Raw genomic sequence first — 13,154 nt, 5'->3', positions numbered from 1 at the left:
TGTTCATTCACATGGATCTGATGGCACTGTGATCCTTCATTAACTTAGTATATGTTAATAGTATTAAAATACTTCAATAAAATATTAAATGAATGTTAGAGTTGATGTTATCTACTTTGTACTTTGTCTACCATAAAAAATATAATAAAAGTATACATGCAAAATAAATAATACATACAAAGTTTTTAAAGTATAATACATTTGATACATCAGTCTCCAAATTGACATGTATGGTTTCTTTAGGAAATTCTGATGAAAGACTGTGATATTGCATACAATTATATGTAGTTTAATTTTACTTCCTTAATATGATTAATTGCATATTAAACATAAGTTTCTACAGGAATTCCAAGATATTTTCAGTTGCCTAATTCTTACAGGTTATTGAATAACTTGGGTAGTGGTCTGATTGCTAGAGACCTCAGAAGTGATGGTTATATTGACATAGGATGTGCATATTTTCACTGTTTTTCTTTCATTACAAATCTGTTTTGGACCTGGCTTGGTGGCACATGCCTGCAATCAATTCTAGCACTCCAGAGGCTGAAGTAGGAGGATTGCAGTAAGTTCAAGATGAGCCTGAACTGCATAGTAAAAGCCTGTCTCAAAAACAAAAATCTGTTTTAGCAGAAACCCCTCTTAAAATTGGAACCACTTTGAGTTTTGAAGAGCCTTGAGAGATAACAGTGGAATGTACTCCAACTCTTTAAAGCTTAGCTGCAGGAGATGTTAAGCCTGTGTACATGATAATTGCTCCACTGAGTACAAATTTGATGGCTTGTTTATCAACCTACTATTGTGACACGACAAAAAAAGATATTTATGAGGTAACCTTAGAGTTGGATAACAGGCCTTTCTCTATCTAAAATATAATAATTTTCCATTTACTGTAAGGATTTCTGTATGTTCATGGCATCACATTATTTTGACAGCATCTTTCTTGGGCGTGATATGGTTAAGCAATGGTTCAATACCTGAAAATGCTCTATCTCTTGATTTTAATACCCTTAATAACTGAAGTTTTCAACTGGAGCAGTTGGACACATTTTCTTTTCCATCAGATTTCTTCAACATGATCCAAAGTAAAAGGGGAAAGACCCAGAATGGGAAAGAAATTGAATTAACAAATGTAGGATGTATCCCTTTATGCATCTGTCTTTTTATTCATCCATCATTGTCTCTCTGAAAAACAAGTAACTTTTATATTCTCACAGTGCCATAATCAAAAATCAGAGAATTCAACACTGAAAGAATATTTTTATATCTTTTACAGCAAAGATAAAAACAAGATCATGTATTGCATTTAATTTTATATTCCTTTAGTTTCATTTAATACTTTTAATCCAAAACTGTATTTGAAGACCATAGGCCAGTTACTTTCTAGAATGCCTCTGTTTGGCTTTCTCCAGTGTTTCCTCATAATTATATCAGGTTTGCGTGTTTTGACAGAAATACCACAGCAGTATTGCTGAATTCTCAGTGCACTGCATGAGGAATCACATGCTATCAGCTAGTCCCATTGCTAGCAATGTTAACTTTATAATTTTCTATACAGTCTCTCCTCTGTAAAATTACTCTTTCCTACTTTGTAATGAGTAGGTGTCCTTCGGTGTGATACTTTGATATTAAATATCCTAGCATTCTTTAGACTTTCACCCACTAGTTAGGTCTTTGATGATGCTTGCCTGAATCAGGATGATTTTTTTAAAAACTACCAACTGATGACTTTCTTAATTCCAGTATTTTTTCTATATTTAATTTGTCTTCTACTTTTAAAAAAAAGCCTTTCCTTCTCCATTATGCACTCACTTCCTTTTTTATTTATATTAGTATAGACTCGTGGATTCTTGTTTTCCTCAATAATAAAACAATATTTTGACTGGGCTTGCTTGGTAGAGTACAGAATATCCTAAGGACAAAAGGAACCACAACAAAACTATAAACAGAATACAATGTTCCTGTTATTGGTGATGTAACTGCTGTTATTTTAATACTTATGCACACACTGATGGACAAAGCAAATGAGTAATTATATTAATATAATTAGGTGTCAAGATTACTGGCCAAATTAAAAATTGAGTAAGAAGAATATTAGTATAGATTTGTAATTTATTTTTTCCTTCTAAAAATATATATTTTTATTTCTGTCCCCTGAAAAATCAAATCAGGGGGCTGGGGATTTAGCTCAGCGGCATAAGCACCTGCCTTGCAAGCAGGTGGTCGTGAGTTCGATCCCCAGTACCGATAAAGAAAAAAAAAAAGAAAAATCAAATCAGTAGTAACTCAGCAGCAGTACTATACCTACTACCCATGATATGAATTTAAATACCTTTTCCCACTAAAAAGAAACAGGGCTGCTTAGAGAAATGACTTGATTCCAGACCTGGATAAGAAATTAACAGAATAAGGATCTGGGGATGCAGCTTAGTGGTAGAGCACTTGCCTACTACATGCAAGGCCCTAGATTTAATCCCAAGCACTAGAAAAGAAGAAAGCAAAAAAAACTAAAGAAATGAACAGAATAGCCAGATGTGGTGGCTCATGCAGGAAGATTGCAGTGAGTTGTGAGTTCGAGGCCAGCCTGCACTACATAGAGAGACCCTGTCTCAAAGAAAGAAAGAAAGAAAGAAAGAAAGAAAGAAAGAAAGAAAGAAAGAAAGAAAGAAAGAAAATGATCTGAGGCATCATCTGGTGCTTGAAACCAAGGATATCAGCAGACTCCTAGAGTCTTAAAAAAAATGAGAGCTGATTTAAAGGAGTCCCTCCTATCCAAAAGTGGAACAATTTAAGCACCAAAATAAAATAGGCAGCAATTAGTTAAAATACATCAAATATGTTAAAGTCTGTAAGTCCATGATAATACAAAACAGAACCTTCATCTATTACCTTTGGAAGTTGTCTAGAAACCAACTCGCTATTCTAGAAATAGTTTATAGTACCTTTAGCCATAATATCAAAAACCAAGGAATAGTCCAAATTTCTATCCACAGAACAAACTGATAAATTTGCACAGTAGGGTGATATTTACTCAGCAATAAAAAAATGAATTACTGATTAAACAAAATACATGTATCTCAGAAACACTCTGCTGAGTAAAGCTGTACATGCAAAAGTGTATATTATATGGTTTTGTGCATATGAAATTCTAATACAGGCAAAATAAACCTATGGTGAAAAATGTCAGAATAGCAGCCTGCCAATAAGCAGCAGCTAATATGCTGCGAATATGGCAGCAGAGATTGAATGTGAATCAAATGAGGGAGGTTTCTAGGGTGGTAACAGGTGATAATATTCAGAGTGTATAGTTGTATGCAATTCACTGAAAGCCTCTAATGGTAAAACCCTCTTATGTGTTTTATGGTATCTAATTTTTACCTGAAAGAATTTTAATCAATATTGTATATTGATGATATGTTGAAGTATAGTAAAAAGTAAGATGGAATGATGATAGAGGAATGAATAGATAGATATTTGATAAATATTTGATAATTATATTTATCAAATATATACAATTATTTGATAAATATAGCACAACATTGTGGAATCTAGGTGGTAAGTAGATGCTTTAATCATTTCTGTTTAATAATTTTCATAACAAAATGATAAGGAAAACTTCCATTTGAGAAGCCCAAATTATGGAGCTAGGTATCATTGGCTGCTCATATCATTCAGTGAAAAGTTGATCGTGAATCTTATAGTGGTGGGTCAAGAAGATAACACCTGAACCTGTTGCTGAATCCTGTTTCTAAAAGTAGGACAACCAAACATGTTTTTCCTGAAGTGATACAGTAGTCACACCACACATCAGTGCATAAGGCTAAAATTAAACCAGAATCTAATCAGGATTCTAGATTTAACCACCGGACTGGAGGTGTAGCTCAGTTATAGAGCACTTGCCTAGATGCACAAGGCCCTGGGTTCAATCACCAACACTATGAAAAAATCTTAACTATCAATGTGCCAGAAATACAGGTAAGCAAGGGACATATTTACTGATCCTGTATGGATATCATTAGCAAAATCCAGCAGCAATTTCTGTCAGCTTTGCCTTCAAACTACTGAATTTGATAACTTCTTGTTATCTTCTTCACCTTTGTCACTCTAGTCTGGTCTATATCACCATTTTTCTTTGCCCAGAGACCTTCTAACTGGTCTGTTAAGTTTCTACTTCTCCTTCCCAAAAGAACTTCCACAGGGATGTGCAGAAGACACTATTTGGATCTATTTTCTTCTCCTCCTCCCCCTCCTCCTGTTCCTCTTCTTTTCGTCTTCTTCCTCCTCCTGCCCATCCTTTCCTAGGCATATTTATTTGCTGTGTCCCACACTAGCATCATACTAAGGTATTATGGTTTAGATCAAGTGTGACCCCCAGAAGTCTCATGTGCTCAGAGGCAAGGCCTTTAGAAGGTGATTGGATCATGAGGGCACTATAGCTCATGTGCTGTTAGGAGATGGGGCCTGGTCAGGGAAGTGGGGGCAGGGATGAATGGTGTATCTCCTTCACCAGCCCCTGCCGTCTCTCTCTGCTTCCTGGCCACCATGGTGAGAGCAGCTTTCCTCCAACTAGCCTCTCTGCCATGCTGTTTTTGCCTGGAAGCCAGCCAACCATGGAATAAACCTCCCCTCCTTTAAGTTGTGGATGTCAGGTATTATGTTACACTCACAAGAAACTGAGTAAGTCACAAGGCTATTGCTTTCATATTCAATCTGTGGTCGTGGAGCTCTCCTTGAACCAACTGAATTTATTTCTATACAGATCTGCTTGCATTCTCATAGTCTCTTCTTGCTGCTTTGTCATGCTATAGTTCGCTCATCATTCATTTGGACGCTTGGTTTCCTTCTCTTTCTCTGGCTCTTGCCCACATACATTCTCATATTTGAGGGCTCATTTTTCTTCATGCTAAATTTTGTAAAGGCCTTTGAACTTCTTTGGACTGCAAGAGTAACTTTTTTTCGGTACTGGGAATTAAAGTCAGTGTCTTGTGCTTGCCAGACAGGTGCTGTGCCACTGAGCTGTAGCCCCAGCCCAAGAGTAACTTTTAAAGTTGAACCCTAATGCTCTAACTGGGCAGAATAAGGATCTCCCCTGTATCTATATATCATTATTAAATACCTATCTCAGTTATATAGTACACATTTTTCTTCACTATCATGGTACCAACTACCATGTCAGTCAAAACTGAACTAAAAATGTGTCGTTTTATGAATGAGAACATATATAAGAGTAAATAAAAAATGTATCTGTCCTCTGTGTCTAAAGAAGCTCGTCTTTTTTACCAGCCCATATTTTGAAAGCATATCTGGTGTAGCATTTGTCAAACTAGGGAGCACAAGATTTGAACAGAGACTAGAGGTCCCCACAATTACATTTTTTTCTAACACCAGCTCCAACAAGCTTCCAGAAATAATTATTAGTACAAAGCACATATGCTACTTAGCAGTAGGAAACTGATCAAATAAGGCTGCTCAGGGGCTGAGGATTTAGCTCTGCAGCACAAGTGCCTGCCTGGCAAGCACATGGTCATGAGTTCGATCCCCGGTACCAAAAATAAATAAATAAGGCTGTTTCTTGAGTAAGATGTCTTACCCTGGATGAGTGGCAGGCCAAGTGGTCTTTCTTCTCCCTTCTCTTCCTTTCCCTCCCACACCGAGAGAGGAAAGGCAGGTCCAGAAAAGAGGTAAATCTGGGGAAAACGTCAAATTTCCAGGGAACAAGGCTCAATTAAAGTCACTAAGTCCAAACATCCATTTGGTTCTCCTCTTAGAGGTGAAACAAATAAAGGAAAGAATAAGGGTAGATAGACAAAGAAAGGACCATCAGCAGCCCAGTCCCTAAGGACCAAGGTATAGTAGTTCTGTAGGTCAAGTAAGAGATTTCAAGAGACATTTTTACAGGGATAACATTTTTCCTAAAACAAGCCAAGACTGACAGCCAAAGAAAGAATATTGCATAAAAAAGACAGAAAACATCTCTGTGTTTCTTGAACATTCATGCTTTCCAAATAATTCTTAGCATGGTACTCTAACCTTAGAATAAAATAATTCCCAAAGTATTGGCTAAAATAGGTAAATATTTAGAGAAATCAGCTATAAATGATGATAGGACAAATAATTCAAGCATACAAAATAATTCAGAATCTTTAAGGTATTACTATGTTGTCATGTTACTCAGTTTTGCGTAAATTGCATTGTTCATCTTCAATTAATCTTTATCTTTGTATTTTTGCTCTCTCTGTCCATCTGTTTTTCTTTTTCAGCCCCACTGTGTTCTTCTTGCCTCAAAAGAAAACTCAGCACCTGTTAAACTTGGGGGCTTTGGGGTAGCTATTCAATTAGGAGAATCTGGACTTGTAGCTGGAGGTAAGTCCATTTTTTAAAAATATATCCTCCAAAATCTGGTCACTTTTAGGTTGGTGTGAAAATTTCAAACTAAATATGATCCCATCCTTGGTGTTTCATACTACATTCCGTCCCATCCCCAAAAAAGTACCATCACATAGTTTTGAATGCAATGTGTTTAGAAGCTTTTACACTTGCAGCAGCTGAAGGAAATCAAATCTAGAATGTGCGGATTAGCCACTTTCAGGTTCGCATCTATGGTCACTTTTAAATTTATACTATTTTTCTTTTTCTATTTATCACAGAATCTTGCTCATACCATCAGCCTATATATTTGCAAAGAGCAAGCAGATGTGAATACAAGCTGGTTTTATTATTAATCACAACAAAATGTGATTTAAGAACTCCATGCCAGAATAAAAGGGAAAACAGTTAAAATAGAAAGTTTCGTCACCAGTGTACAAAGGGGTACTAATTACAGATCAAGTATTTGGATTTTTATTTGTTGCTTTCAATACACTTCAGCTCAAAATGCTGCCCTGTTTTTAGTTCTACTTCTTAGTTTTACAAATTATACAATTCTCCATTCTTCACACTATCAGTCTTTGAGGGAATGTTTTTGCTTTTCCAAGTACTGCCAGTCCTCACAAAAGGAAAAATATCAACAGAACCTTTTAAAGTTGTCATCCTTCAAGACGGTTTATGTTAAATTCAAATACCTGACAAATTATAAATATCAAAATAATAATCTCTTACACTGGATATTTCATTCATTCAGCTTACTCGATTACAGCCAGATCATCACATACTAATAACATAAACTATCTTCTGAAAAATAAGCCATACATTGAAGTTACATTCCTTAAATCATTCTTCATCACCATTACCTTCTAAAATTAAATTATGTTTGTTTTCTTCTAGTTTCTACATTGTTTTTCCAGTTAATTTCTGATAATATGAAAAGCTATGTCAAGTATATTTTAAAATAATGCTCCTTTTTTTACTAATTTAAAACTTTTTGTAAATTATTGAAAGGTAGTAATGGTTTAATCATAGCATCATTGATTCCCAGGACGCCAAGGAACTCAACCTCTTCAGTCTTATAACCACTGATTGAATTCTTCCTTAATATTGTCAACAAAGGGTTCAGTTCTGGTTTAATTTCTCCAATGGCAAAGAATTCATTATGCTCCAAGACAGTTCATTTCATTTTTGGAGAACTCCTTAAATACAGTATTGAAAACTTTGTCCTTATATTGAACAGAAATCTGTCTTCCATACAGTGCCCCTAATTCTGACTTTTGAAATCATTCTAAACAATTTTCATCCTTCCAAATAGTAGCCTTCAGCTGTCTGAAGGCAGCTACCATCTCCCCCTGAGTATTATCTAAGTTTAGTTCCCTAGGTTAATATAGCTATTCCTCATAGAAACTGGTTTCATATCTCTTCATTGTCCTCCACAAAGGGCAGCACCGTAACTGAACACCATAACTAGAGGTCCAGTTGGTCTGCTACAAAATAGCATTGAGCCAACACTTCTTTTTTCCTGGGTCTAACATTTCGTCAGACTCCTTAAATTGTGTTAGTTGTTTGAACAACCACATAGCACTGCTAGCTCATATTGATCTTGTAATCAACTAAAAATCCTACATTATTTTTTCTAAATAAACTTTGCTATTAAACCAAGTCTCTCAATCTGGTATTTGTGCAGATCACCTCTGTGGTAATACTGTACAATGATAATACATAAATTCTGATCCCCAAGGTTAATGAGATGACATCAGTTAAAATGAAATGAATCCTTTTGTATGTTATATGGTGGCCATATATAATGATTTCACTTTTGTGACTCTGGATCTGTGTCCTGTTAGTATTCTTAATGTCATAGACACTATGTTTTATTTTGCATTCTTGATTAAATGGGCAAAAGTAGATTCATTAGTTTTACTTGGAAATTTTATCTATATGAAGCTATTTTCCTGAAGTCCATATACTCGCCCCTTAAATTGTACTTTACAGCTAATTTGGGACTGTGAGTGTATCAGTTATTCAAAATTTATAATTCTCTCTAAAACATTATGGTAGTCAAAATATTGTTATTTTTAACATAGTTTTCCTTATATTCTTGAAATAATTACTGAAATTATTTTAAAATAATTTTTAAAATTATTGTAAGTTTTTAAAAAATACACTATGAGTAAATAAAGGATAAATGATTTCCCTTAGAAAAAGCTTTCTTTCTATTTAAGGTGCTTTTGAAATTTTGTTAGTATTTATCACCTTTGCAACACAAAGCTGTTCTCCTGTCAGTTGGAATCTTTGATCATGCAGTCTTCCACATAGAAAAAGGTTCTCTGCTTTATATGTCCCATAAAAATTTTAAAAATTAAATATATTTATGTTGTCCCTATGTGAAACCCAGCCATTTGGAGAACTCATGTATCCAGAATATAATTTGGACCCAAAAATATAATTATAATGACAACAAGCCTGTTCCCATCTTTAAAACCCCACTTGTGGTCCTCTCAGTTGAGCATCTCAAGACTCTCTCTTCCATAGAAGAAAATTTGTCTTAAAAATGCAGATTCAGTTCCTTCATAACTTCCACCTTCTAGTCCTTTCTGAATGAAATACTTTTTGAGTCAGATGTTGTGGCACATGCCTGTAATCCCAGCACTAGGCAGGCTGAGCCAAAAGGATCACATTGAGTTCAAGGCCAGCCTGAACTATAGAGTGAGACCCTGTCTCAAAAAAAAAAAGTTTAAAAAATGAAATATTTTTTATCATTTAGCTTGTCATGTTAATCCCTCCTATTCTTTAAGGCTGATCTAACAATTGTGTCCTCTTAAAAACAGGGTGATCTTAACCATTGAGTTAGGTAACTCTAACATCTCTTCCTTTTCCTCCATATTACCAAAACTATCTGGGCCGTGTACCTCCATGTACAATTTGACACAGGTATTTATAATCATAGCAAAGAACGAGATTTGTAAGAAGTAGGAAACCAGGGCTTATTTCTCATATGTCTACAGTGCCCGCCGTGGTGTCTAGGAGCTACTTAAGAAATTGCTATGAAATTAAAGAAAGTGGTTGGTAGTCAGTTTCCGTTCAATGGCAGATTATAAAGAACAAATTAGGAGAAGCCAGTACTGGAGTAGTCACAGTAAGAGAAAAGAAATGAAGGCCTGACCAAAAACTATCACAAACCCAAATATATAAATATATTTATATATACTTACATTTATATATAAATATATTTTTTATATAAATTTATAGTTATAAATGTAAAAGCACAAACCCAAAACTTGGAAAACACAACAGCCTTTTAATACTAAAGAGAGCACACTTACATACCTTTGAAGTCCTGACAGTGCTTTCTGTTCCTCAGCATGTTCTTTAATTGACATCAAAAGTGATAACCTGAGTAATCAAAAAAAGTTTACATTCTATGCAGCATCCTGTGTAAAAGAAGTCAGAAAATTGTAGAAAGATGCCCTTATAAAATTATTAAAGTAAAAAGGGTTATATATGTCAAGCTTTAAATCCTAAAAGTATTGAAAGTGTAGGTATTCAGAACAAATCCTTTCCTAGAGTTCCAGGTAGGAAGATTTTATGATACTGTCAGAATATAAGATTTAAATACATAGAGTATTTCACAAACAGTGACATTTAATTTGGTTGAGTGATTCGTTTCCTGTTCTTAGAATTTTGTGGTCAAAGTCATAAAGTCAAGTGGTCAAACAAAGGAAAACAACAGCAAAACAAGGAGTTTGGTAAAGTCAGTGTATTTAAAGATTAACGCCAGTCCTTTTCACATTCTGCTGATGTATTTGAAAGAAAAGGAGCATTTCTGTATATTTTTTTCCACCATGATATTTCCATCATCTCTAAGTCTTGAACCTAAAGACATACATCTTCCCCAAGAACGAGCACTCATTTCCTAAAACTGGACAGTCTTCAGTCCGGACAAATGGAGAGAACATTCTTATGGTAGCCATGGTGGTTCTGATTACTTGCTGGGTGAGGCTCCCGTTTTGAGTCATCTGGCTTTTTCTAGTGTGGGAAGTTGTAGGAATCAAGTTGCGTTTCAAAGGCTCATCTGAACCCTCAGCAGATACATGATGGTGGTGGTGTACCAGTACTCTTGAGTGGTACCCTGAGCTCTTACCCTGCTTGTCCCCACTCCTGCCAGGTTCCTGTCCATGAGAACAAGGCTTATTTTCTAAGGGCCCTTCCCTGTCTCTCTGTCCAAGCTGCTAATGAAGTAAGTGACATAGCTCTCATCTCTTCAGCTTCTTTATGCTACTTGAAAAGGCAAAATAGGGCAATCCAGAAATAAAAATATTTCTCTAGCCAAGTGCTTCTAATCAGTGCATAGTTTGCACTGATCTACTGCACATTTTAAATGAAGATATTTTTACTATTGAAACTCTAAACTTACTGTCCTCTATTTTGGGGGCAGGCAAGGGAACCATAATGATCTACAGCAACAGTACATCCTCAACATGGGAGCTAAGTAAGACCTGCTCTATGATTTTCTGTTTCCACTAACTTAATAACCCTTGACAGACCTTGATGATATATCCTCTGTAGCTGGAACAGTAGATCTCTTAAGTTCTTTTTAAACTCTGAACCACAATTCTGAGCTATAAACATTAAAGTATTGCGCAATTTTCAAAGTAAAAATTATCTCGGATTCAGTATGATAATAGACAGACCAGAAAATGGAAGGAAGGAAGAGGGCTGGGCCTGCAAACAGCTAGAAGTACTGCCAAGTCTAGTGGACAGTGCCCTGTCCCACAGTAATTTCCCTACAGGGTACATGCTTTTCATTTCATAACAGGAAAAAATACTCCCTTTGGAATACTGAGTTAAAGATCGATATTAATGTGTAAATAACTTCTATGAGATTCCTTCCAAAAAGCTAGTTTTTTATGAGGGGGAAAGAAAGACAGAGGTCAAAAGGATTGAACAAGAGGAGCTTCGTGGTTTTACTTTGGTGGATGTCATTTATTTGCTCATTCTCTTCAAACATTAATCTTAGGAGGAAACTAAAAATTTCTATTCTAACAAAATAGCCTTCCCTGGTACCGATAAAAAATAATAACAACTATTAATTGCTTCTATCAACTCATAAAATCAACTTACTAGGATTGCAGATTCAAATTAATATTCCAAATAAAAGTTTTCTGCATAGGCTTCTTCAGGAATTTCCACTGGCAGTCCAAATTTACATTTTTACTATGGACTTTTTCTCTCTCCTGCCCTCTCTGTCCCTGACTCTGCCTCTTTCCTGGGATGGTTACAGCCTCTGCCTGCTAACTCTTATACCTGCCCCTGCTCCAAATTAGAAAATTTAAACTTCTTTGTGAAGCAAGAAATACAGGGATCCCTACGATAGAGCATGCAGACTTCCAGAGGGAATACCAGGGTCCTATCCCTGACTTGAAAATTTCAAGAGGTGATTCCAAAATCATTTTTTCCTTCTATTAACTTCATTTAATGAGGAGAAATAGAGAAATATATCTGATCTTTGTTCAGATTGTTGTTCTATTATTTTCAGTTTTCAAGTGGAAAGCCTCATTTTATATAAAGTTTACCTTGATGCTATCACTGTTTTAAACGTAGGGCGTGTTGGAACACCTCACTTTATGGCCCCAGAAGTGGTCAAAAGAGAGCCTTATGGAAAGCCTGTGGACGTCTGGGGTTGCGGCGTGATCCTTTTCATCCTGCTCAGTGGTTGTTTGCCTTTTTACGGAACCAAGGAAAGATTGTTTGAAGGCATCATTAAAGGAAAATATAAGGTAATATAATCTGATCATTTTACTTTTCCACTAAGATCAAATTATCATGAAGTGTGTTTTAAAGTTAGCATCTGTCTCTGCTCACTAGTGCACAATCAGAAGAAAGCTCTCTGTTTACAGAGTGGACCCAGTAGCCTGAAAAGGAAGAAGTAAGTTTTGTCGGGTGTTGTGCGCGGAAGTATCATCCAGATGAGGAAAACTTATGTGACCATTTTTTATATAATTGAGACAAGGCTTTTACTTTTAAAGTGTTTAGCTTAATTTGGAAAGGTAAAATATCATCCAAGTACTTTTAGTCATTCTTTAACTTTAAATTCATGCCAGCACACTCAAAACTTTTTATTTAGAGAAACAAAGCAAAACAGAAAAAAGAGTAGAAATATTACAGAATTTCAAAAAAACACTAAGAAATCACTAGTTAATAAATTGTATATTGTCATCTTAGAAATAGTTGTTCAAGTTACAATATCAAAGCATAAAAAGTAGATAGACAATCAAATAATGAGAGTACAAAGCATTCTGTTCGATAAACCAACAAAAACTTAGTAGTATCACAACCAGAACTTTTGTCATTTACATTCCAGGATACACTGAAATTGTGAGTATTATAACTATACTTCATAACATAACTCAGAAGCATTTTCATGTGACTTAAACCCTTTAGTAGCATTTTGATATGACTAAACAATTCTTCTTTGGTCACTGTGCATCAGAAATCTCAGATACTGTCACAAATTGTGAATATTGAGTTATTACTTTCATTATGAAAACCTTTAAGACATTACTGACATTGTGAATGGCTATATCAAAAAGTCCTAAAAACTTTTAGAAAGAAAGTAAGTGGAAGGTTGATTTCACTACCCCAGCTCTTTTTTTTTGAAGAGAAAAAAGCAGAAAATAAAAAACAAGAGACATACAAGCAACAACTATAAGAACAACAAAAAAACCCAAAGCAATAACAATACACACTTTCAAAATGAGATAGGTATATAACAGTGGTTGTAATATTAT

At 35.2% G+C, this 13,154-nt stretch overlaps 1 protein-coding gene across 14 annotated transcripts in view; it reads left to right on the top strand.

Moving 5' to 3' along the window:
• Positions 1 to 13,154, top strand: part of Cask (calcium/calmodulin dependent serine protein kinase) — a 379,314-nt gene that overhangs the window by 244,361 nt on the left and 121,799 nt on the right. For all 14 annotated transcript variants that reach the window (XM_013151957.3, XM_003469430.5, XM_013151955.3 and 11 more), the window contains 2 exons: positions 6,258 to 6,360; positions 11,968 to 12,143. In XM_013151957.3, coding sequence (XP_013007411.1) covers positions 6,258 to 6,360; positions 11,968 to 12,143 — 279 coding nt within the window. The remainder of the gene's footprint in view (positions 1 to 6,257; positions 6,361 to 11,967; positions 12,144 to 13,154) is intronic.

This window comes from Cavia porcellus, unplaced genomic scaffold, assembly GCF_034190915.1.
Source record: "Cavia porcellus strain 051 isolate PalLab524CR breed Dunkin Hartley unplaced genomic scaffold, mCavPor4.1 scaffold_3, whole genome shotgun sequence".
Classification (NCBI taxonomy): Eukaryota; Metazoa; Chordata; class Mammalia; order Rodentia; family Caviidae; genus Cavia; species Cavia porcellus.
The sequence above is the reverse complement of the archived record's forward strand: the minus strand, read 5'-3'. Positions and strand labels throughout refer to the sequence as shown.